The sequence below is a fragment of the Catharus ustulatus genome, chromosome 1 (genome assembly GCF_009819885.2).
Source record: "Catharus ustulatus isolate bCatUst1 chromosome 1, bCatUst1.pri.v2, whole genome shotgun sequence".
NCBI classification, from domain to species: domain Eukaryota; kingdom Metazoa; phylum Chordata; class Aves; order Passeriformes; family Turdidae; genus Catharus; species Catharus ustulatus.
The window spans coordinates 35,822,723-35,848,009 of record NC_046221.1 but is presented as its reverse complement, the minus strand read 5'-3'; the positions used below and the strand labels follow the sequence as shown (position 1 = coordinate 35,848,009).

Here is a 25,287-nt window from a genome sequence, read left to right as displayed (position 1 = left end):
TGGTGGGAGTAAATTGCAGCAAAATGGAGCTATTTACAGAAATGGTGACACTTTTCACAGCTCCAGAGTAAGAGCACTCCAGTTTTTCATGGGTGTCCAGTAACACTTAGAGTCTAAGTTCAAATAAACAGATCACAATTTACACCCGTAGTGCATTCACCATGACAGCTATTCATGTGTGGCCTAAGCATAAACACATTTCAAGTAAAAGGAACCATTTAATTTGACTTGGGTAATTCTAGGGGCTATTCCCATCACTGGATGCACAATTTTCTTTGGCCATCTTCAAAAGAGCCCTGATGCCTTTCTGTTCAGCTCACTTGTACTGTACATGTCTTTGAAAATTTCTGTCCTCCTTCAAAGGCCAAGTTCCTGCCCATAGATGAGATTGTTTGCAAGTTTCTTCCTTCTCCTTTGAAAGTTTCCTTGGTTTACATCCTTCTTTATTGTTTTTTTTGGTCTTCATCCTCCCCAGCTTGTTAATAAAAAACAGAGGAGGTGAATTTCTGTCCTGTGAGCAGTTTGAGGAGGGACAGAACTGTCCACCACAACTCAGGAACTGAGGTCTGTCAACACTCTAGGCGTTGCTGGCCAACACTGTCTACAGAATCAGCAAAATATTTTGCTGCTTCTCCATGCTCTCCATCCTCAGTAATCTTTTATTCCCTTCCTAACCACAGTCTTGGATCCTTAGACAGTCCCCATCAGCATCTGGAATTCCCCATCCATTACTGCCAAATCCCAATCTGGTGAACTGTCTCAGGTTCATGAGGACATTGCCCAAATCAAGGTAATAATAATGATACAAGCGAGGTAATGGTCAGCTCCCAAATGGGACCTTGATGTCCATGGAGTCCTCCCTTAGCATCCAGTGAGGACTGAGGCTGACAAAGAGTAAGCACCAATACAAAGCACCTTGGGAAAATTATCTCCCGTGGTTCACCTGATAAATCACTGCTCTTCCCTGCATTTGCAGTTTTCCCACTTACTGTCAAGGAGGGACAGGGTTACCATGAGAAAAGGAAACAACAAACTTGGACCCTACAAAGCAGATCTGAGAGGCGACTTTTGCTATAAATTTGTTAGCCAGTTAATTAAACCCATCTTTACAGAGAGCCTAATAGCTATTAATCTCAAAGCGATGATGTTTAGAATTTTACAAGCAGTTTGGGTTGATAATTTACACAGACTTCTCCAGCTGTCCTGCTGAAGCAAGTCCACCAGTAGCATTTATGAATTCACATTTCTGGATGGATTATGGATCCCCCTTATCCCAGAGCAGTGTTGCAATAGTCTAATTTTGCTGTAATTTGCTCTCACCAGCTGTGTTGTGCGACCCCCTCATACGCAGCAACACATGACAGTAACTTTTCTATTTTAAAGAGGTAGAGTTACAAAACCCTCTTTTTCTTTCATACTTGGCAGGGCATGCTGAGGGACACCTAAGCACATGGTGTTGCAAACCATCCCTCCTTCTTCACTGGCTAGTGGGAAACATTCACACACATTTTGGCATCTGGTAAAGGTTTAAGAATTCCTCATCTTCCACCCAAAGAATCATCTTTCAAATCGAGACGAACTCTCAAAAGATGACAACTCTGACCCAAAACACATTTTAAATGCTGCACTTGCAGAAAACTGATTGTTGCAAGATTCCACTGTGATGACTAAGCAAATGTTTGGAAGACCCTAAAAACTGCAGAAAAGAAAATTTTAGCGTTGTTATTCAATATAAATTCATCCCTGACAGATTAGATTTTACCCAGTGGCACTTTCAATTACATGCTTCAAATAAGGTTTTAATTTAGATTTAATAAGACAGTTATTGCATGCTAATTAAATACTAATGGATTATTAAAAACATATTTTCTGCAGGTCTAACAATCTCATAGTAAGCACATCTATCTAAACCTGAATACACATGGTTTTAATCAGTCATTGGAATTAAGTTAAAACATAATTGTTGGAAGTTGAAATATGTGATTGGACTTGAGAAGACAATTGCAGTACGTCTATTACACAAACATGGAATTGATGGGAGAATTAATAGGGAATAATTGCATTTATCTGCTAAATACTCATATTGATTTAAAAGTATTCAGGACATACACAATAATTGTATTTAAAGAATAAAAGGATATAGAAGAACAAATACATTGAATTAACATAATACACAGGGCTATTCAATAAATTATATTTCTTTGAAAAATTATTCCCGACAAGAAGATATTTCATTTTTCTCTACACACAGATTTTTGCTTAGGAGAAGTATAGTACACTTTTTATATAGTGTCTGTTAACAAAAATATCTCTATGACTTGCCAAGAATGATGTCACATTTTTAGGCTTTGGCCAATTCCTTAGCCAAATGGAGTCTACTTCTGAAGTATGTAAAACTCTTTCAAAAAACCTGGCGGCCTCATTGAACACTTCTACACATATTGATGTATTAGGCATCCCTAGCAACCCAGTAAACAGAAAATAATCTGGAGGTTTATCTTAAATAATGAAGTGATTTAGTAATTACAGGTATTTTAATTAGCTCTAGTAAGGATGTCCTTAAAAACAATTGATTATTTAATGACCAACCATGCTCTGTTGCTCTGGATCACAGAAGTCACTGTTACAGTGAAGTCCTTACCATGCCTGAGTCCGTGCCAAGAGAATATGTGCAGCAGCAGAAGCCCTCATTGTGACACCTGTAATTCATGCTCAGAACTCTAGAATGGTAGAACTGAAGCAAACTCTATGCACTGAAATTATTACCAGCTCTTTAGGACAATCTTGTATTTCTCTGGACTATTGACACAAACCTGCAAATACACAGAGGTCAAGTCCATCTTTCTGCAATGCAGGGATTACCAGCATTTGTTAATCTATTCATACTTTCTGCTCTTGGCAGATCCCTCTGAAAATCTTTTGCAGAACGATCATCTTGGGAAGGGAATAATTTCCCTTTAGTTGCATCAGAGTAAAAGTGGAAATGAGGACTCTCACAGCAGGAGCCCCCTGTTAAATACCTTGGCACAAGATATGGCAACATAGCAGTCAAAAACTAATCACATGAAAAAGGAAAATTAATTTGGTGGTCTCCCCGCATACGCCAGTTGTGAGTACTTTAAAGCTGCTCTCTGTGTCTGTGCTACAGCAGCAGGACAACCATTGGGAAAAAAAAAGGTGCTGCAAGCCAGACTAGAGGTACCTTGGCAGGCTGTGTGGGTAAACTTGCCTCGCTCCTGCCAGCACCACAATTATTAGATGCTATCATCCCCTCGCATTCACCAGTACATGCAAACTTTTAAAACAAACAAGCAAATCAACCACACAATGAAGTAATGGGCTGTTTTGCATCCCTCCTGGCACAGATTCAACCTCATTCATCTGATAGCCACGCTACTGAAACCAAAGCACAGAAAACTCAAAGTCAAACAAATGAAAACGCATAGACTTATTCTTGTACTCACTCTCCCAGACAGCGCAGGAAAGGAGAGACAATACAGAACATTTGCGGCGGTATCTGTGGGATGACAAGCACTTAAAGCCATTCCACAGCACAAGCTCCGACCTAGCGCTTGTGCCAAGTTTCAATGACATGCTTCAGTAACACGAATTGCTTACTGTTGGGCTTCATTTAACCATCCTGCTTCTAGCAGTTCTCTGAACTATGGCTTCTTCTCCCCGAGAATACAAAAGCCCAAGGTATGAGTTCATTGCTAAAGAACGAAAGCATCTCAGCAGCCCAGGCTGCCTGGTGATTTGCTGAGCTCCTCTGAGCCAGTTGTGAGTTTTCTTCTAATTTAACTGTTAAGGTTTAAGCTAAAAAGGATCCACTCAGTGAAGCACTTTATCTGTGCAAGCATGACCCTAATCCAAGCCAGAAACAAATCTCCAGCAAGATTTTTTTGTTGTTAAACCGGGGAAAAGTAGTGCTCTTAAAACACTACAGTGTTTGCAGTAAAGACTGAGGTTATTAGGGTTTTGCAGAAATGCTGTGGTTTGGTCTCACCTTTAGAAGAGATGCAACTGAAGTGCCTTTTTATGCTTTTTATGAATCACTAGACAGGTAACAGGCTTTTTCCCACAGAAAGTCACATTTGCCTCAGTGCAATCTGTAATACTTGCCTCTATTGCTGACTAACTATTACTGTTGAACAAATGTTTTCCTAATGTTTATACCTGAAGCTATCGGACAAACTATAATGTGTGACCAGCCTTTGTATTTGGTAATAGCCCAACGTGGCACAGTCACAATCCATTCATTAGCTCTGGCAGCCAGCTCCAGCCTTCTGTGCAAGGAGCAAAGATTAATGCAGACATTGTACTCAGGGTGGCCCTCATACTGTGAACCCCATGGTTTCAGCTTCATTTACAAACCCAGAAATCTTTTTTTCTTTGCTGAGGAATAACACTGTTAATGAAATAAAGCAGTGATATTAATAAAGAGACATTACAATGTAAGACATCCCCAATTTTTACTTTATTTACAAATAAACTAGGATATTCCTCCTGCTTGGTTTAAATTATATGCCACTAGCTGTTTCCTGTGTTTGCAAATGCACTGGGACAATTTTTTGATTCGGAGGTGACTGACAGGTGGGAAAGGAAATGAACCTACTTAGTAATGTAAATAACACCTGCATGCAAAATGGTACCATATTCCTAGAAAACAATTCAGACATTTAGGCATCTCTTTTGCTCTGTCTTCTTCACAATAAGCAATCCTGTTGTATAATGCACTGTACTTTCCCACATATCCGGTTTGAATTTTATGTTGTTAGCTAACAGTTTATTTCTGGCTTTTTGAGGTCGTTTAGTTGATGTCATTCTTTTCATCCTAAATATTTGTTCCTTATTTTAAATTTATCCTTGACACTTATACTCATGCTGATAGAAAAAAGTAATTTAATAGAGCAATTCAAGGCTTGGATCCCCAAGCTACTTGAGCATCTGCTTAATTAGATTCTGAAATCACACTATGAAGAAACACAAAGACTCACAGTGTAACTGTGAACTGGGATGTTTATTGTCTGGATTCTCTGTATTTTAATTTCATTCTATATCTGCCATCTATTAGGCAGGCACAACATGTAAACACTAGTAAACATTATCTAAATTGAACTGTAAATAAAACACAGAATTGTTCTGAATTAAAATTTACTAGATTGTAAGGAAATAAGATTCCCTGAAAATACCATGCTCACACTATCCATGCCTTTTGAATGTATTCATTTAGCTTAAAAGCAAAACAGAGATAGCATATCTCTTACAGAGCTTCTCGATGACACCAGAGAGACTAGCCAACATGTCTTGAATAGCATTTTCTTTTACTGAAACAAGAGGCTAAAAAAGGAGGTATTCAACTCCACTCCACTCCTCCTTCTATATAGAAAATATATATTCTGTATATAATAAAAGTATATATAAAATATATATATATAATATATATATGGAAGGAAGGAAATTATGAGTTTGCCCATAATTTCTTAAATTATATGTTTTTCATAGTTCCTTTAGTGTGAGATTGACAGGAGTTACACTACTGTAATAAATTTACTTTGTCTTTTATTTCTTCAAAGCAAAAGAAGTTAAATTTCAGTAACAATTACGGCCTCAGGGAATCTAGGGTTTCACTTACACAATGGCAGTAAGTTTGTACAATCCAAGACATCTCAGGAAAGCCATGAATACGTTTTAAGATATCCTATTTCTCTACTGTGTATACTTCTCCATCTCCTAGCAGCTTTGTTTCAAGTACACTTCATTTAGAGGTTCCCATTCTTTTGAACTCAGTTTGCATCACTAGAAGTGTATCAGCAAAGTCTAGAGTCCTCTGATTGTCCTCCATGCACACCCTCAACAGTCCCCTCTCTTGCACATTAAGACTCACTCCATCCTAAGCAGCCTCCCCAGAGGGTGGGGAATCTTTCCATTGCTCAGGGCAGAAATAATGCATTTTCAAGGCCAAAAAACCCCCCACACCTTAGTATTATACAAGAGTAATGCCTAAAGAAGCAATAGCTGCGTCCCCTGTGGACACATGAGATGACATCATGGGTCCTTCCACCCCCAGAGCTGCCAATTCAGAGGTCTTCCTGAATTGAATATACAAGTGATTTCTGCCCTCCAAACATCACCAAAGCCATTAATCATGACCTCATGGTATACACAACAAGGAGAAAGAAAGAAAGAGAGTGACAAACTTTTAAGTTCTTTTTGCTCTTTCCAAGTACTTCTAATAGAAACATTTCTTCAGTGCCCACATGTATACATACACATTATAGAAAGGTAGGAAGACTGACCCAAATGCATCAAAAACTGAGAAAGATGTGCTTTCAAGCAGATGGGGTGTCAAAGCCTGCTGAGCATTTACACACTGTCAGAGCCGAGCCTGGAGCACGGACTTGCTCAGGAGCAGAGACAGGAAGCGAAATGAATCTGGAAGGAACACATGTCTACTGGAGTTCATAGAAAGGCTTTGTGCATGCCACAGGGCATCAATAATATACCTTTTGTTAAGATATAATAAAGTCTTGGCAAAGACAGGTGATGACTCAGGAAGCACAAACAAATAAAGAGAGTCTCTGAAAAAGTAAGGAAAACAACTGCAGCCCGTTTCAAGTTTAAAAGAAATATTACCCAATCAAAAGCAACATCTGGCAACTGGTTCTTCCCACCACCCCAGTTTAATTCTTACTGCTCTGCATTAGTGTTCAGCAAAGTCCAAAGGCCATGAAAGACAGGCAGTTAGGACCTCCTACCCTCAGACAGGTGAGGGATCATTTGTCCCCTAAGGAAGCCTCTGAATATAGAGCAGAAACACCCTCTCTGAACTTTCCAGAATGGAAACCAAAATATTTCTCTGAGGATATTTTTCCTCTGCTCTTGGGCTGGTAACCTGATGTGCACCTTCTCTCTTGAACTTGCTTCTCTGGGCACTGGTGTGGTGGCAGCCTGTTGGGTTGCAGACCATGCCGAGATCCCAGAGCAGCCAGGGGCTGGCTCACTTCAGAAGGCAAAGGCAGACAAATCTGATTCACTCTGCATTTTGAACAAACCCTTAACATGGACACAAGAAGCTGCCTCATCTTAGCCAAGGGAACAGATCAGGCTGCTCAGCTTCCATCCTAAAAGCGTGCTGGGCTGTGCCTTTACAAGAGGGCTCCAGCCCTGCTGTGGGTGAGCACTGAGAGCTGACAATCTGTGGGTGCTGTTAGGAGCTGACACAGGAGGCATCATCCTCGCCTGTTGGGTTTGAGTTGCAAAAGGGTGTGGAGATGGCAGGCAATGTGGAAAGCAGTGGTCAGTGCTGGGCGTTCTTCATCTCATAAACGTCGCTAATGCATGGTACTGCAAGCAATGTCACACACATGAAGCCAAGGACACCATTCCTCCCTTCTGGAGGGGGCTTTTAGGGCTGCCCTAACTCAAAATGGGGCTTTTTATATTCATTTGGAGAAAACAACACCCATACAGCTACTAACTTCTAGTCATCAAAAAGTACTAGGCTGCTAATATATCATAGTGACATGTCTCAGTAAAGCTTTGGAGAGAAATGCCAGTGGAAGACAGGTTTTATGGCGGTGATGTCCCTAGGCCAAATCCATCCTTTGCAAACACTTTGCTGACACCATTAAAGACACCCTGAGGATGAATTAGACTCGTTACATCTTACATTACATAATGAGAGCTGTATAGGGGAATTTCTTACAGTTTTATTCCTACAGCTTCTAATATTAAACAGGATTTCTACACCCCTAACTTTAAATGAAGTTTCTAAAGTATTTCAAGGCATACATCACCTAGATCATGTAAAACTAATTTATGAAACAGGTTTCCAAAACACAGATGCTTCACTGATATAAAACTAATTTATTAAACACGTTTCCAAAATGCAGATGCTTCACTGTTTGGCTCAGGCTGTTTCCCCACATTTCTATCTGCTGTTAAACTGCAATTGAAATCCCTCTCAGGACAAGACTGCACTTTCCATCTAGAAGTGAGCCCTAAGAGAGATGAGAATATAAAAGCTACTGAGACTTTATGATCTCCAGAGAACGAAAATCTCCATGGCCAATAATAAAATGAGCCATTCGTACTCTGAAAAATCTCTTTCCAGAAAAGCCATATTCAGCTGTCTTCTTTCAGGTACCAGAAAAGTAAAATTCAAGGCAAAGGACTTGTCCTTTCCACCATGGATTAAGCATAGATAAAATGGAGTATACACAACAAAGCAGAAAACTGCCTGTATGGTTGCAAGTTCTGTGCTGCTTTCAAGCCTCCAGAACAGAGCTCAGTTTGACATTGAAAAGCTTTGTAGAGGTTGGTCAATCTCTCAAACTTGACAGAGTCATAAATCCACAGCACTGTGCAGCCAGGCACAGAGTTGGGTTTTTTTCCAGGATGAGAACACATCTGAAACAACACGCTCAGACAGTATGGTATTATTTACTTACAGCTGAGCTTAGGAGATCGGGTAGCAGCCTCAGAAATTATCCCAATTATTTGAAATTGCAGTATAGTGTAAGAATTCTGTCAAAAGACAGGAGTGAAAGAGGCAGAGCAGGGGAAAAAACTAAGGTGGATTTTTTTTTTTTATTAAAGCAAAATGAACCAAGGCAAGCATTCAAAAATAAGTTACTGAAAAGCATTTCATAAACTAGCTTTAAAATCTCTTAATAGCATTAGCTTACCTTTTGTTTTGTCTGAAGAAATATATATGAACCAATAATGTTCTCATGAGATTTCATTACTGAAAAGGCTCATTAGAAAAGGCATTAAAATACTAATTACCTCATAAACTATTTAGTTGTGTACCCACTGGGATAGTACTTACGAGTGCTCAAGCTCTTCATAGATCCAGCTAATCAATTAATGCTCATTACAATCAGAAAGAGTATGCAGACTGCAGCATGCAGGAGAAATAAATAAGTCAGAGGTTAGCAAAGAAAGTGATTTGGCTGTAATCGAGCCTTCCTTTGTAACACAACTGTTGTCTGCTACGATTTAATTTTAATCAGCCTTTTTGATGCTTCTGGTAATGTGACCCTTCTTGTCTCAAGAATCTCAGCTATTGTTATTGCTGCTCAAAGTGCATAATTTATTATGGGAGATACATCAAATGCTACACAGAGATTCAAGTGGACAGGTAGGGTTTTCACTGATACCATGCTAACATTACCTGCTGGGTGTGTAAAACCAGAGGAGAGGGGCTTGGGGGTGTGTCCTGTGTGGCCTTCTCCATCAGAGAAGAGGAGCAGCCACAGAGACATGGATGTACTTCTGGCTGTCCTACAAAGCAAAGCCCAACACCAGCCCCTGCCTCCCTTACACCAAGGCTTGGGAAGGGTCAGGAGATGTCTGCTGGTGACAACTGGGCTCTCATAGTCTTTTACTAACCCTACGGGGGAAAGAGTCCTGCTTCACTGCCTGCAGAGATGGCATGTATGTTCCTTTACCTCAGGAGCACCAGGTCTGTGGTGTGTCTCTCTTCACTGGGTATGGTGGCCCAGGATCAGCACTGGAAGCACCTGGAACCTGAACAGAGTCTGTCACCATCAGTGTGGATATGGTCCATGACATGTGATGATACCATCCCGCTGAGAAACAAAGGATGGAGAGTGACAGGAGGCACCTCACAACTTCAGGCAAATGGCATTTTCCAGCTACATGTATATAATGATTCCTACTGTCCTGTAATTGGCAGGAGGCTCAACAGAATCTACAGCAGATTTTCAAAACAGAATTTAGAATCTGTTTAAAGACATCCAGGACTTAATCCTGATTCCTTATCATCTTCTTCACACCTGCAACTCAAGAGAGCTTTACTTCTGCTTCAGGCCTGAAAAGTCCCTCTAGACACCTTACATGCTCCAGAGAAATGCATGTTCATGATTTTTTCACCACCAAGAGAACAAACCAAAGATGGGAGGAAGTTTAGGGCTACTTCATCCAGCTAGTCATCACCCAGGCTGCAGTGACGAGGAGCCCTAGGGACAACTTTCCTCCTTCACTCCTGTAGGAGGAAAGAACGTACTGGATGGGTACTACAAGTCATACTATCCACATGTTATTTGGATTTTTGTGGGCAGTATTAAACTAGCATCATGAGTCACATATACCAGTTTTACTAAGGCTAGCATAAACACATCTTGAATTTTAAGTGTGGCAGAAAAGGAAGTTTTGCTTTCTAAAATCTTTAAACTGAGATTAAGCTACCTTATTTTGTTATTTCTTATTTAAATGAAAGATTTCAGTATCCATGAACAATCCCAGTAACCACAAATTTCACCAAAGGCAATTCATTTCTATTTTAATTCTCAATACTGATGTGGTTATATACCTTTTTTCACATAAACTCCAGATTACCTCTGGGAACTGTGTATGCAACTAATTCAAACATTGCTTGGATCAAGTTTCCAATCAAACTAATCCACCACTAACATGATTTAGAAGACTGACAAGCCTCAGCAAATTCACGTAGCTGAACAAATTGCTTTTTCTTTGTGCAAATGGTAGTCGCCCTAAGTGTTAGTAAGTGTTCTTTGGATAGCAGGCATGGATTTTCAGACATTTATTTTTTTTCAGCATTCTAAAGTATTTCAGGAAAAGTGGCTTCTAAACAGAAGATAAGGTAATACGCAAATATATAGGTGGACAAAGTTAGCCAAATAAGCCTAGATAAGATTATGCTTGCATAGCAAAATTGCATGGAATGGAGGAGGAAAAAAGACCCACTGTAACCACAGGAAAGAAAAATGGACATGTGCACAAACATGCACATCTGACATCAAACATCTGACCAATAAACCTAGGACTCTTCAGGCTGTTAGTTCTTCCTATCACCCACCACTGCCTCTAGTTTAAATGAAGTACTCAAAACCCCAGATTTGTACACATCCATATATTAATGTTTTGGCAGGATTTTTTAATTTAATAAAATTCCTGGGAGATGAAGTTAGAGCAGTATCTGTTACAAACCTCCAAATAAATAGTTTTCTCTCTGACATAGTCACACACTGCACACCAACACCAGCCTGCAGAGCAGCTGCACACGTCCATTAGATGGAAAGCAGATCTGGACTTCCCCACCCTTACCCTGGGTATCTCCCGGCTGCTTTGTTGGCAGCCAAAACAAAGTTCACGCTCAGCCTCATGCTAAAGAGCCTCTGTTAACAGTCAGGGAGCACAGTCCATTCTCTTCACATATATTTCTCCTGAACCACAAGCAGCACATAAAGCAGACTCTAGTCAAATCCAGTAATGACGATAGGTATTTTGGGAAGAAGAAAAAAAAAGCAAAAAGTTGGCACAGTAAGGCGAATGTCATACTTCAGTGTATAGTGGTGTTCTGTCAGAAGCCAGACATATTAAAAATATTTACATAATTTAAAATAATTTGTACAGGTCTAGTAAAGTCTATTTTAGGCTTTGGACTTTAATAAAAGTTTAAACATTTGCTAGATCCCATTGGACTTCATGTGTAACCTTGGCATTTAAGGGCATTATTGAGGATATGCCATTACTAAACTTTTCATATTAGTATAAGTGTGAACTGAAATACCAAAATAAAAATATAACAATGTTTCTCGTGACCCGCAAACAGTCCTGGACTTTATACGTATTTCCAGATGGGAAACTAAAAATGTACTCTATGTTTGCACATGTATGTTCAGAGGTGGCTTGTAGTCTAATTTAAACATTCCAGAATAATGTGACCTAAATATAACAACATGAATCATCCATCACTTTCAAAGAAATATCTGGCAATTTTTCATTACGAATCACTAGGGACAGATACCAATACCTGCCACAAAATCACTGGTGGTTGTTTGATATGATGAATCAATTATAAAAATCTTCTAATATTATTTTTGGGATTAGAGAAAATAATGTATCCTTAAATATTATGTAACGAACACCTACAGGAAGCTGAGTTGAAAAATGAAGTCAGATAAAGTTCATGTGAGATTCTGGAGCAGTTGTCAAAACACCAATGTGCAAGAATAGGAGGCAAATATGTACTAAATATTTAGTGTGTAAAATGCTATGAATAACCTTCCCACATATGCTCTGTTGTCAGAATGCAGGTAGTCTGTAGAGCATTCTGCAAAATACAGAATATAAATTCTAAATTTAAAAAAATGTTAAAGCCAAAATAAGCAAAAGGCTTTATCTGGCAGTATCAAATTCTGGAAGGGCCAAACCTTGCCTAAAGGAAGTGTTGATATTCATAAGTATAAACTAGATCCTCAGCTGATGCAAAAAACATAAAATTAATTTGAAGTCAAGTTATCCAGGTTTACAGCTGAGGACCAGGGCTAAATCTGAAAAGTAATCTCTGACTATACCAAAAATCCCGAGTCTGATATTTTGAAGGTAAAGGATTATGAAATTCTGCTTGAAGTTGCTTATGGGGCTTGTCTCTTTTCTGAACACTCATTTTGGAAAATTAAAATGGAGAGAAGAGGAGCTGCAGTGAAAAGGTGTATGTTTGGTTTTAAATTATTTCCAGTAGACAGAACAACAAAACTTCAGGAATCCTGTCTGCTGTTTTCTATCCTACAAAAGCTCTTTTTTTTTTTTTTCTCTTCACAACATAATTTTAAGACCAAGCTTTCATGAACAAAAACGTATAACATGAAGGTAACAATCCCTAATTAAAATACTTCCCCACTGATATTGTTAGTAAATTAAGAATCTGCTATTATCTTAAAGTAAGATTAATGGAACATTTTTTCAATATAAAAAAAGAGTTGGTTTCACTGTAACCTTCATATCAAAAATGGGAGAAAAACTAGAAGAGGAAGGTTGTGTATAAATTGAATTATATTCTTAAAAAACCTGATAGTTTTTCAGTCAAATCTTCATGCTAGTTCACTTTCAGCTTGTCAAAGTCCATGTTCCCCTGCCACTGCAATATTCCAGCCATGTCCAGTATTTCACTGTCTTCTTTCTAATGTAAGTTCTTTGAAACAAAAGAATCTCTCTGAAGCAGAGTAACCTGGATGTGCCCACATTGCTAGTCAGTCTTCAGCACATGAGCAAAAAATTGAGAAAAGGCAGCTCAGGTCCCCTGGGGGGGCATCCCATAAAGTGGGTTGTGCAGCAGACAGAATAAAGGGGACACCGAGTGCAGGGGACACAACTAACTAGGCTACAACCCGTGCAGTCTGACTACAGAGCACATTCAGGAAGATTATTCATAGCATTTTATACTAAAATCTCAGATAAACTTTACTGGCCAGCAATTTTCGCTAGCAAAAACCAGAGCTGTGCATAGTTTGCTGCATAAGTGTTTCCAGGGTGGGATACCCAGCCTGTCACAGTTTTTAAATTACCTCCTCTGAACATAAATGAGAAGCTGCACTGAAGAACATCTGGAAGACAGTGTATATCCTTGCCAGCACTGGGAAGTGTCACCGGCCATATCTGACAGAAGAAACAACAAATGCTGTGAACATTCCCTCGGACTGCACACAGCTTGCAGCGGGGTTTCAAATATGTCTGTGATCTTAGAAGGAGCTCTGCAGGGGTATTCGTTAGTCCTGGTTTGGATACGGTTGACATTATGTGAAAGTAAGTGCTCTCCTGAGATTTCAGTGAAAGCCACGATGCCAGGGAAGCTGATCTCACAAGGCTTCCATCATCTCAGATGACAGAAGTCTCAGAAGATCAGTTAATTTTTGTCATTCTGAGCCAAAAATCTCATCAGTAAAGTTCAGGAAATTTCAGTGGCATTAAATCTAAACACAAAGAACCACCTTCATTCAGATTTGAATCCTAAACTTGAGCCTGCACCCCCTGTAAGCTTGAGGAGTTCAGTTTTCCCATTCTTTCACCAGTCATGAAAAACAATCTATTTCAACAATTATATTGATATTACCAATGTTAATATTAACTTGAAAAAAATATATACATAAATTTTTTTCAGACAGAAATTGTGTGTTCTGGAACTGGCAGTCAGAAATTCTTCTGTGCTTGTTTCAGCTCTTCCACTGACAAATTGTGTGGCCTCCAGTGAGTCACTTCAATTTTCTCTCTCAGTTCAACAGTCTGAAATTATTTATCTCACAGGAAGACTACCATAATTAATAAACTGCTTCATTAGCTACTGCATAGTTTTTAGAAAATACTTTCTAAGCCTGTCCATAAAGAAGAGATTTATTGCCATGAGAATTTTTCTTCCAGCTCTTGTGTCCTCAGTGGTTAAAATATGGGGCTGGTAAAGTGTAAAACCATCTCCTCCACCCAAAGCCCATCACTTGTCACGAGATGCACTAGCACATCCTAATCAAATGCTGGGCTTCATGTGCAACAGCCTGAAGCTCAAAACAATTTCTATTATTTGTGGATCTTGTAAAAATTTTGGAAAATGAAAGCCGTACATATTCAGCAAGAGACTGAAATATATCTTCGTGAAGCAGAACTTCCCTGTAACACAATCATGTTTTTGTTTTTATAGTTTCCTTCTCTGGCTTCACTACCACAAGGGCTTGCTTTTACTTCCACCAGCACCCACTGACACACAGGTTTACACAAACAAATCCTTTTCTGTAAGGGGCAGTTGGGCACCAAACAGATTTCCCCTACATATACAGATGTATCAGACTTAAGTTTCAAAACCTTATGACACACAAAAGCCAACAGTTCATCTGTCGGGCTAGATGATAGCTACAGCAAGCAAATATTGGGATTGTATTTCAGTTATTGCTATGGTAACAAAATCAGGGTGGACACTGGGGAGAAAAGGAGAAACAAATCTACAAAGACAGCAAATCCTCTAAGGAAAGAGGGTGGTGGAGAAACAGGGAGAAAGAGACAGGGTGAGGGCTGGTGGGTGGGGGAGAAAGCGAGGTCACTTTAACACCCAGCTGAATCAAGGCAAACAAAATAATACAAATCCAAGTTCTTCTAGGGAAATAGTGCTGATAAGATCACCGCGGGATAAAGTGACACAAAGAAAGAAAAATGCAAGGAATTGTTACAACTTGTGCCTGCGAGAAGCAACAAAATTCATATACAGTCGGAAGAAGCAGGATCAGATATTGGGCACTTATTCGCAGCAGCTATGAGTAACTGAGAGAAGCCTTGCTTCTCCGGCGAACTTACTGAGCCACTGACAGCTTAAGAAGAATTAGTTCCTACCCAGTCTAGTACATAATCCAGAATTTAGGCATGACGGGTACAAGGTCCTGTTTCAGTAAACAAACCAGAATATCATTATCTTCACCCATCACCATAATACCTTAATCCGCAGCAAGGCACGCTGTCTGCAGGCAAAGCTGCTGCCCAGGAAAGGGGATCACAGATCAGGAGTACACTGAAAAGTTTGGCTTTGAGGACTTCAAAACATAAGCACAAATGTAACAGGAGATACAATTTCAGAATAGTGAGTTTTGTCAACAATTGCAGAAGTATCGTGGGTTTTAGCTATACGGCAGTCCCCTCTGTGAAAACACTTCTCAGTTACTGATACAGGAAGTTTTGTCACAACTCTATTTTTTATTTGGAAGACGTTGTTTTACACTTTTTTTTTCTCTTATGCTGCTTTCATTGCTTTATTGTGAAGTACAAGATGAGCAATTGCTGTTGAAAGCAGAGATGCAACATTTTTTCTTTCTGCTCAGCAGTCCAGGATCCATGCAAAGAAAAACCTTCTGGCCCTGAAGCAGTATGTGCTGTTCTGCTGAACTGATTCCATTCCCAGACAGCTTGATAGGAAAACACAGACTTCAAACTGTTTATTTTGTTCAACAAAGTATCTTCAGTCACAAAGTGTGAAGTATCTAAGCCTGGAGTTTCAGTGGCTCTGATCCTGCCTGGACTGCCGATGTCAGCTTGCCTGAAATCAGCGTGGAAACCTTGTAAACCTGGGCTCGGAGCAGGAATCCAGAGGGATGTCCTTCCCAAGGCTGCCAGCTGTCCCAGCCACTGCTGTTTGGGCAGCACTCTTTGCTTCCACATCCGAGGGCTGAACAAGTACCAAAGTGGGTACTTTGTGGGTACCAGGGTGAGAATTTACTCCAGCTGCTTCTCACTTTGCAGTGGCTGCACCATCACAGCCCACGGGCACAGAAGTGCATGTAATTCGTGAAACAAGGAGCAGCAGAAGACTCCATCCCAACTCAGACCATGATCTGCATCTGATGGAAGCCCTCGACCTTTGTGGCCAAGCCTTTCCTGTTTGGCTGGCATGTTGTGCTCCTGCAGATAGCGAGACGTGCTTGTCTTAGAGCCATGCAAAATGCAGCCAGGTCTCTGCAGACAGCCTGGCCTTTCCTCTGGGATGGAAAGCTGAGTGATGCTTGCACTGGGATTTACACAGCCACCAGTAGGATCTGGACCCTTACCTCTAATTAAGTTGAATAAAAATTAGTGCTGATGACAACTGGCTCACTCTAACTTCTTTCACTTCTCTCCTCCTCTGCCAAAGCTGTCCAGCACTCTTAGGTATATTAGGAGGCTTGGCTATTTTACCATTTTAATTAGGAACATGCACTCTACCAATTTATTACTTTTCTGATTATATTTTCACTCTTTCATCTGACAGACACTTTCAAATTATTTTATTTGTATTTTTTGCTGTCCAACCTTGCAATGCTTACAAGGCAAAAACAACAACCCACAGTCCTATGCACTTCTGATACAGAAATTATTGCTTTTCTTTTCTTTTCTTTTCTAAAGAACCATGCAGGTTCTGTCAGGATTACAGGCACAGCCAAGCAACACATATAACATTTAATTTAAATTTTATAAAACTACATATCCAGCAAGTGGCAGACAGAAATTGTAAAAGAAAAAATTAATAGATTAAATTGAGAACTGTATTTTTAAATGCAATTCTTTCATTGCCAGCCTGCTTTTTATACCTCCTTTCAATGGCCATAAATTTCTTCAGGTAAAGAGCAATGCCTTGCAAAATTCAGACAAAAAGGCATCAGCTCCATCGAAAAGACCTGCCTTCACACAGCCTTCCAGAGGTTCAGTGCACACTGTTTATCTTTCGCTCCAGTAATCCAAGCAGTATTGTACTTCCGAGTTTTAAAATCTCCAGTACTCTGAAACTGCAAAACCAAGCTGTGTGTAGGCAGTATATTAAGGCAAAGGCACTGCCAACAGATCCAACTTCATAATACTTTCAGCCTACTGAACCACATGTTAATATGCTACACGTGCGACTCTGCATATTTTTTACCGTGTACACTTAAGGCCTATATGTTTCCTCCTCTTTCCAGCGCAATATATTTTAATATAAAATCAATGTGTGTTTTTGGTGGGCAGCATAAGAGTTTTATCCACTCAGCTGTGAATCTAAGAAGAAAGCAGTATTGATTTAGATGTTCACTCATTCATTTACTAGGACAGTTTTAAAGCATTGGGTGATAACCTAATTGAGAGGCATATTGTGAGGGAAACTGAGATTGCTGTGATAAATTAAATCAGTTCTGGGATGTCATCTACAATACCTTAATACTTGATGGAATGTTCTCCTGAAAAAAATTAAACCAGGAAACAAGCATCTTGGGTGGCAGAACGTGGCTTTCCATAAATACCAGGTGATACAAGGTGATTAAAACATGTATTGCTTACTATAGAAACATTACATTAATGCCACACATATTCTATATTTGTGTGTAGATGTGCTTGTATATCAGACAATGTATATATTTATCAGACTGGCTTCCATTTCCCTTTATAAACAAATTATGAACCAATCACGAGTATGAATCTTTTGCCATCTTTCAGCTTTCTTTAAAAAAACCTGGCATCCCACAGCACCCCTACTGATATTATTTATTCTCATGCATTTCACGGAGGCAAATTAAGTCACGTGTGTCACCAAACAGTGTTATGACTGCTGCATGTCAAATCGTGCTTGCACTGCTCAGGTACACACTGCCACAAGGCCAGAAGGATCTGGGCTCACATCTGGGTCTCACATCTGGGTCTCACATTTACAGGAGCCTGTCCCACATTCTCTCACACAGGCCTCCTGAAAGTGCTGATACTCCCATGGATTTGGGCACCTGATGAATCAGGCCCCAAGTCCCCTTTTAATATCTCCAGTCATTAGCTACAAACACTTTAGATGACTCTGGTGTTCAACACATACATTCTTCTCAGGGTGGGGCCAGCCAAACAGAATAAAAACAATGCTGAATGCACTAATAGCAGTAATAGCATTAGCAGAATCCAGGGAAATCTGAAATTCTTTCCTAATGCAGGACACAGTCTGATAATGTACTAAGCACCCTCACTTTATACTTTTAACTAAGTCACCAGAGTGTGAGAAGTATCAAGCTTCAAGCATGAGGAAAAGTGAAATGGGTAACAATCAGAACAAACATCCTGTAACACAGATGATTCTTATTTAAAGTCCATTAATTTACATGTAAGAAATAATTTTGCTCTGAATATTTCCTACATTTCCTACATTTTTTTCTAGTTTGTATTCATGCAGAGTATTGTCAATAGATTCATATTCCTCAAAGCAGTGGCTAAATGAAGAGCCTTTTTATATTGCATGTGTGCTCATACAGAAACAAAGTATAAAATTAGAACATAGAAATACAAAATATTTTTAAAACTCCAAACCTGCATTTGAGAAGAGGAAAAGTCCTGGAAGTCCTGAAGTATACCTCTTAAGAGTTAATGTATGCATATTTTTTTCTACAGTTGGAAGAGTGGCAGAAAGGCCCTGAGAAGTAAAGGCTCTGCTTGTTCTCTACACCACATTTTGGAACTGATAGCAATTTGTTCATGTGTTAGATTTAGGGACAAAACCTGCTTACCCAGATTAAAAGGTAACTTGTATTAATGTACGGTTTCAGTTATTAAAGCACAGAATTCTCACCATATGCACTAATAATTTAATCTTGTTCTTAAGTAGCCTCACACTACCAGTAAAAAAGAGGCAGGGAGTGTGGGGAGAGAGTAAACTACAGAACCTTTAGTCCCCAAAACAGATGCCAGTTTTGGATTTATTCAGCCAAGGAGTATTTAGCTTGGCTCAGCTACACTTGCACTGAAAAAACACTTGCCTATTCCAAAAAGTTTTTAACAAGCTCTGCTGCACAGGCTGTTGCCATTTGGCATGTCACCGTCACTGTGTGGTACAGCAGAGAGAACTCTCGACCACAGGTTTTCCTTGGCTGGGGGAGCCGGCATTTTTGGCTATCCTTCTTCTTCTTGCCAAATGGCTGCATGTTTACGGAATGTGGTTTTAGAGAGAGTGTTAACAGAGGTTGGGTTAACAGCCTAACCCAGACCAACAGTGAGGCAAAGGCACGACCTACCCAACCTAAGAAAACAGAGGTAGAATAAACTTGTATGTGTTGTTGCTCTTAACCCAGAGTCTCCTGTATGCACCATACCTATGGACAAGTAGATATTTTTCTTTGCCTCAGGACAGAAGACAACAACTTTAAAGCTGTACCAGTCATGCAAAGTAGAAATATATAAAAATATGTGGTTGCTTAATCTTTGTCGGCTTGATTTCATTCTCTCGCTTATGACAATTTTACCTTGGCAAAATGCCAATGAAAGAAGTTCAATGAAGTTACTCCTGTTTTTCACTATGATGAGATATCTTGAGAGGACAAAAACCCTACAGAGTAAAAACTAAAAACTTCTGTCTTCATATTTCCATTAGAGAGCAGCAAACGGCAGTTCTGAAATGTAAAAAGCCAAAGCCTTTGTACATTGATAACTTGATTTCAAGGATATTAGTTCCAAATATATGCACAAGATATATAAGGTATGCAGAAGAGTGCATATAAAGCTGGGGAAAACTTACAGATGTCCACCTGTAGTTTAGCTTACCTACATTAATCCTATATCAGTACACATACCTGAGAAGCCTTGACCTTTTAAGATGTAGAACAACTTTAAAAAACAATTCTGGTTTTTTGTTGTGACATTTGACTCATGTAAATAAATTACATTTGTCCAAATTCTGACACTTCTTTTTGATGGGAACACCTTTGTTGCATTCCAGAAAAAGAAAATATCTCAGTTATATAAATACATATATATGTGTGTGTGTGTGTTGTTTGATATGCTCCTCTGACACACCATACTCCTATCTGGAAAAAACAAGGACTATGTATACACTCCCTCATCGGCAGCATATGCTTTATGCTGCACTCTTTGTTAACTGACAATTTTCTTTAGATCAAGTTGTGGAGCACAGACACCATTAGAGAAAACAGCCACACCATTTGCTTAAGTTCTACTGACCTGCACCAAAAATCTTATTTAGCACAATATGGTTCAGATAGTTCACCCCTCAGTTCCCTCTCACTGAGAGATCAGTTAGGACCAAGAACATCTTGGAAGTTCATAGACACAAAAGCAATTTACTGCAGCATATTAAAAAAAAGTATAACGTATGACTAAGAATGAAGTAAGCAGTGTCTGGCTACATCCCCCCCACTGTCTGGGCAACTGGTATGCAACAGCAATATGAGAAAATACAGTAATTTTAAAAAATTCTCTTTTTACCATTTTGGCTTCTGAATGCATTGGGGGAACTTGAGGTGAAGCACATGGATTGTTGAGGTTCGGTCCTTGCATCCCCATGATGTTAGAGTTCATTGACATTTGTCGCTCCATCTTTAAAAAAAAAATTAAAAAAAAGGTTTGAAAACATCTGGAGACATTTGCAAGAATTTACTCTCAGTTTCTATTTAAATGGACTCAGCTTTATTTCTTCAAGTCATGACTGGGAAAATAACAATCTGTGTCAAGAATTGCATATGTGTATGCACGTAGGCGTGTGTTTCATCAGAATCGGCCCTGAAAACTCACAGCCAATTATAAAGAAAGGGGTTCTTTAATAAACAAATGTAGCAACCACCCAGGTTTGCACTTTTTTATAATGATTTTCTCCCTTTCAGTATAACAACACTCAGAGTTAAGTGGTTTTAAAAGCATCACTGTATAAAATTGTAGCTTCCCCTCCCAGTGCAGCCCAACTTATCTTGTTAAAAGCATAAATAAAAATCTACAATCTCAAGCATATGGAAAACAAGTTGGCTGGTTTTCCTTCACTTGGACTGCTCAGCTGGGAAGAGTTTTCCACGTGTCTTGTAAGGGAAGCTTTCATGCACTGCTGAGATAGCAAAAAAACAAAGCAAGACTTCTCCTGGCTGTCCAGAGCCCTTTCTGCAAGCTATTCTCACTAGGCTGGGAGGGAGTGATACAAAACCTAATGGCAACAAATCCTCTAATTTCCTGGTATTCCCAAAAAGAGACAAGTCCCCCACACTGCCAGGCCTTGTCAGGGGTGGTAAAGCAGGGTTATGGTGCTGCTTGCAGACAGAGCTCAGCATCCCCCCTTGCTTTGAGCCAGTGTGCCAAGTTTTTGGCTCTGACAACAAAGACACTTTTGGGTCCTTCTGAGCAACCCAGGCGGGGCAGCTATTTTTTTTTTGTGCTCTGTGGTGAAGCATTGTCCCCTACCCTTCATGATGCCTGCAAGAATGGGTGCTGGGCTTTGGGGAAATGTGAAAATCCTGCTGCCCGCTGGCTGGGAAAAGCTGCCAAGGCCCCCTTATCCTGTCTCCATGGGGCAGGAGCAGCTCCCACTGCCATCTCCCCTGCAGCCCTTTCAGGAGTGCTGGGGCAGGAGGAGCAGCCAGTGCTGACAGGGTCTGTCTCGCCTCCCTGCTCGTATCTCCAGGGCTCGCAGCCAGAGCACACCTGCTCGTCTGCAAGCAAAGCTGCCCAAAGGGCTCCCCAGCAGCCGTCTGGGGAGCTTATTGAACTCACACCGCTGCTGGATGTTTGTTGCAGTTCAGGTTCCTTGGGAATCATGCCAGGAAAAAAGTTCCCACAATGATATGTCTTTTCATTTTTGTTAGACTTCCTGATCGATATTCCAGGAGAGCCTTATTGACAAGTTAATAATTAATAACTTATTCATGACTGCTCAACTAGCAGCCAAACCTGAATCTTTGTATCCCTGTGGCGTGTTCCCCTTGATCCAGCAAAGCCAGAACAAGCAGTGCTTTTCTCCCTCCCATGGTAAATTGCTCTCAGGTTTGTTTTGCAAACTGAACACAGTGAAATGAAGCAAAAACTTCTTCTTTTTCCATCCCCTCTTCCCAAGTCATCTTTACTTTTCTCTATCCCTAGCCTGCCCAAATATTTTCTGATGAAAAGGCTAAAATAATTTAAAATTTGAAGGTATAATTGTAAAGCAGCCCTTTGGCTCTCATAAAATGGGAAATATTCCCATTATGAAAATTATGAAAGATGAGCAGCAATTGTTACCTAGTTCTCAATAAGTGCAAGTTAACAGGTCAGGAAAGTAAACTACATTTCTTTCTCATTAACTGGTTATCTCCCACACAAGAAGATCATTTAGAGTTCACTGACATAGCTTATGTACATTGCTTTCCCAGTTTTTTTCTGAATTCAGAAAAATCCTTTTGTTCCAGCACAGACATAGTGATCTCACCTACATGAACAAGTATGGGAATCACAAATTGTAGTCTCATGTAAACTGCTTCTAATCACTCTCACACTAATTATTATGCCATTAACTTAATCAGAAACACTCTAAAGTGAAACACCAAAGAAGGTCCAGCTTCCTTAACTTATTACACTGGGTTTTTACAAAACCCAGCAGACTTTCACCTCTGCTTGGATTGAATCGAACAGAACACAACTTCTCACCCTGCACAAAAAGCCAGATCAGCAAACTTACAGGCATGAGAACAGCAGAAGATCCTGGCATGGTAGGGTTGGGCAGGGTGCCGGGCATAGAGGCAGGCATAGGCTGTCTTTGTCGGTTGTGTAGGTGCAGTAGCGAAGACAGAGAACCTGGGACAGGCCTAGAAGAAAGGAAGAGAAAAGAAAGCTGTCATGGGCTGTGGAGACCAAAATAAGCCTTACCCTGCCAGCCATTGGTAGGCACAGGCAGCTCCAGACAAGCAGGAGCAGATAAACCAATCCCGGATTTGTCCTTTCCTGCATAAATCAGTGGAACATAAAGTTTTCAAGAAGAAGATGAATCACCTTCCTTCTTCTCTTTATCTGTTAAAGCACCAGTATAGTTCATCTGATAAAAAAATGAATGTAAATGTATCAGCTGGTCTCAGTCTGAGCACCTCTGCACAATATAGTGGCTAGCAAAAGATGGTACAAAACATATTTTCTACAGACAAACCAGAAAAATCTGTTAGCATTCGTGCACTGCTGTAAGTTTAGCCCTCAGGAACAAAAATATCTGTATGATAGTTTTGCAGATTATGACAGAAAATTAACCACTCTTAAATTAATTTTGAAATTGTATCACCTGTACATAAGCTACTCTAAAATGAGTATTTCAAATCACTCTTGATATTCTCTCCTGTGAAAATCTACCAAGCCTTCATTCCAAAGCAAGATGACTAATTTCACCACTTAGAACACCACCAGGACACAAAAAATGGGAATCTAAAATTAGAAATAAAATTAGGAAAATAATATTCAGATTAAGCAGTTTATGAAAGCAAAATATATGGACACAGAAAAGCAGAGTGAATTATTTTGGCAAAAAGGATTCAAAAGATTTAGAAGGATTTTTTAAAGTACAGCACAGGGAAAACTGCATGTGAGAAAGCAGGCCCACTCACAATGAAGAATCATAAAATTAATGGATTAAACAAAGATGGGATTACACGTTCAAAAAAGCTTTTAAGGATTTGACCTTGGGAATTATGTTATCAGTTTTTTGTTGTTTTGGAGTATTTTTTAGTTTTGAAGAAATTGTGAGTTGCCTGAAGTTTTGGATGAGTGTAATTTGCTGCCTTCTGAAGCTTTCAAAAAGATTGAAAATAAAGTTTTTACATACAACAAACATTGATGGTACAAGTAGGTGTGTTAAATTCTCAGAGAACAGGATGCTTTTCTGTATAGCACATGGTTTATACTGTTTATTGGGAAGGAGACTTGCCCCTAAAGGTATGAGATGTTTTAGAGAAGAAGGTGCATAATCTGGGGTTTGAAGAGCCTCTGCAGGGGCTATCATGGAAAAAGTCTAAAATGTTTAGAGCCTCTAAACATCAGGGTTGATTTAAAGCCTTGGCAGAAGCATCCTTTGCATCAGTGATGAAACCACAGCTAGCCATAAAAAGCCTCAAAATTGTGTCGATCTGGTCAGGGGAAACAGAGTCATAACCCTAGAGTAGTAAGGAGTAAACTATCCCTCTTGGCCTGAATTGTGTCACACCAAATGATGGGGCTTTACATTTTGTCCCTCCAATCGCAAGTGGTACTGGCAATTGTACAGTCCTCTTGTACTTTTAGCTGTCACTTACAATTATCTAACAATGTGCAAAAAGCCCAAAGGCTGTGAGCAATGGGATTCACAGACACCCAGTATGGAGGACACCATATCCAGGGTCCCAAAGTGTGGGTGTCTCTCTGATGGCAAAACCACCTTCTTCTGACATACAAGTCTCCTTCTCTTTTGCCAAGACTTCAAAACATCTAATCCCCTTTTCATTAAAACTCCCCAGTATTTCCTATCCTTGGACTTGTAGTTGTTCAACACTCGTCTCTTCAACTTTGTTTCCCCAGAAACACTTCCGTCCCAATAAATGCCACCTCAAAATCCTTGCCCTGACAATTCCCTCATACCCAGACACTCGGCTCCTCCCACCCTTCTGCCCTCAGCTGCCCTCTTTCAGCAGCTGCACACAACTGAACCCATCCTTTTGTCTTGGCTCTCCGTGGAGAGAAAAAGCCTGTGTTTGGAAGGATGCTTTAAAAATCCTCCCAGACATATACAGTATTTATTCAGAAGGTGAAAAAAGAAACCCAAATAACAGCAAATGTATCTCAGATACAGACAAGGAGTTCTTCCTATTCCTCCCTGGTTGTCTGTTGATGGAGGAATATAATGTACTTACAGCTTCATATCATGTTAAAAAAACTCAAGACAACATTTTCCAAATGTGTAGTGTAATCCTGTGAGAGAGTGCAGTAAGTTCTGAGAATGAATGAATTTCTGGGATATGCAGCTGTACGGTCACTCAGCACATGGCTAAGCCTGGGGAGCTGCAGAGGTGGAATAAGTGGAATGGATGCAGTGCAGGAAATATGAGTTAAGGAAATATACTCAAAGTAGACAGACCCTAGCCCATTCTACAGTCCACTTCAACTCAGCTGCTCTGTGTACCAGCATTCATTCACACGTGAGGACAAATAAATAGGATAGGGTCAAAACAGCGTGAAAAGCAGATTCAGTGCTCTTTTGAAAAGCAAAAAAGTGAGGAGATACCAGGTTGAATGTGAGGA

At 39.9% G+C, this 25,287-nt stretch overlaps 1 protein-coding gene across 7 annotated transcripts in view; it reads right to left on the bottom strand.

Moving 5' to 3' along the window:
• Positions 1-25,287, bottom strand: part of CREB5 (cAMP responsive element binding protein 5) — a 262,913-nt gene that overhangs the window by 51,273 nt on the left and 186,353 nt on the right. For all 7 annotated transcript variants that reach the window (XR_004418516.2, XM_033065361.1, XM_033065352.1 and 4 more), the window contains 2 exons: positions 22,712-22,838; positions 20,503-20,613 (listed from right to left, as the gene is read on the bottom strand). Coding sequence is in view for 6 of the 7 variants with exons in the window: in XM_033065361.1 (XP_032921252.1) it covers positions 20,503-20,613; positions 22,712-22,838 (238 nt within the window). In the remaining variant the exon portion in view is untranslated. The remainder of the gene's footprint in view (positions 1-20,502; positions 20,614-22,711; positions 22,839-25,287) is intronic.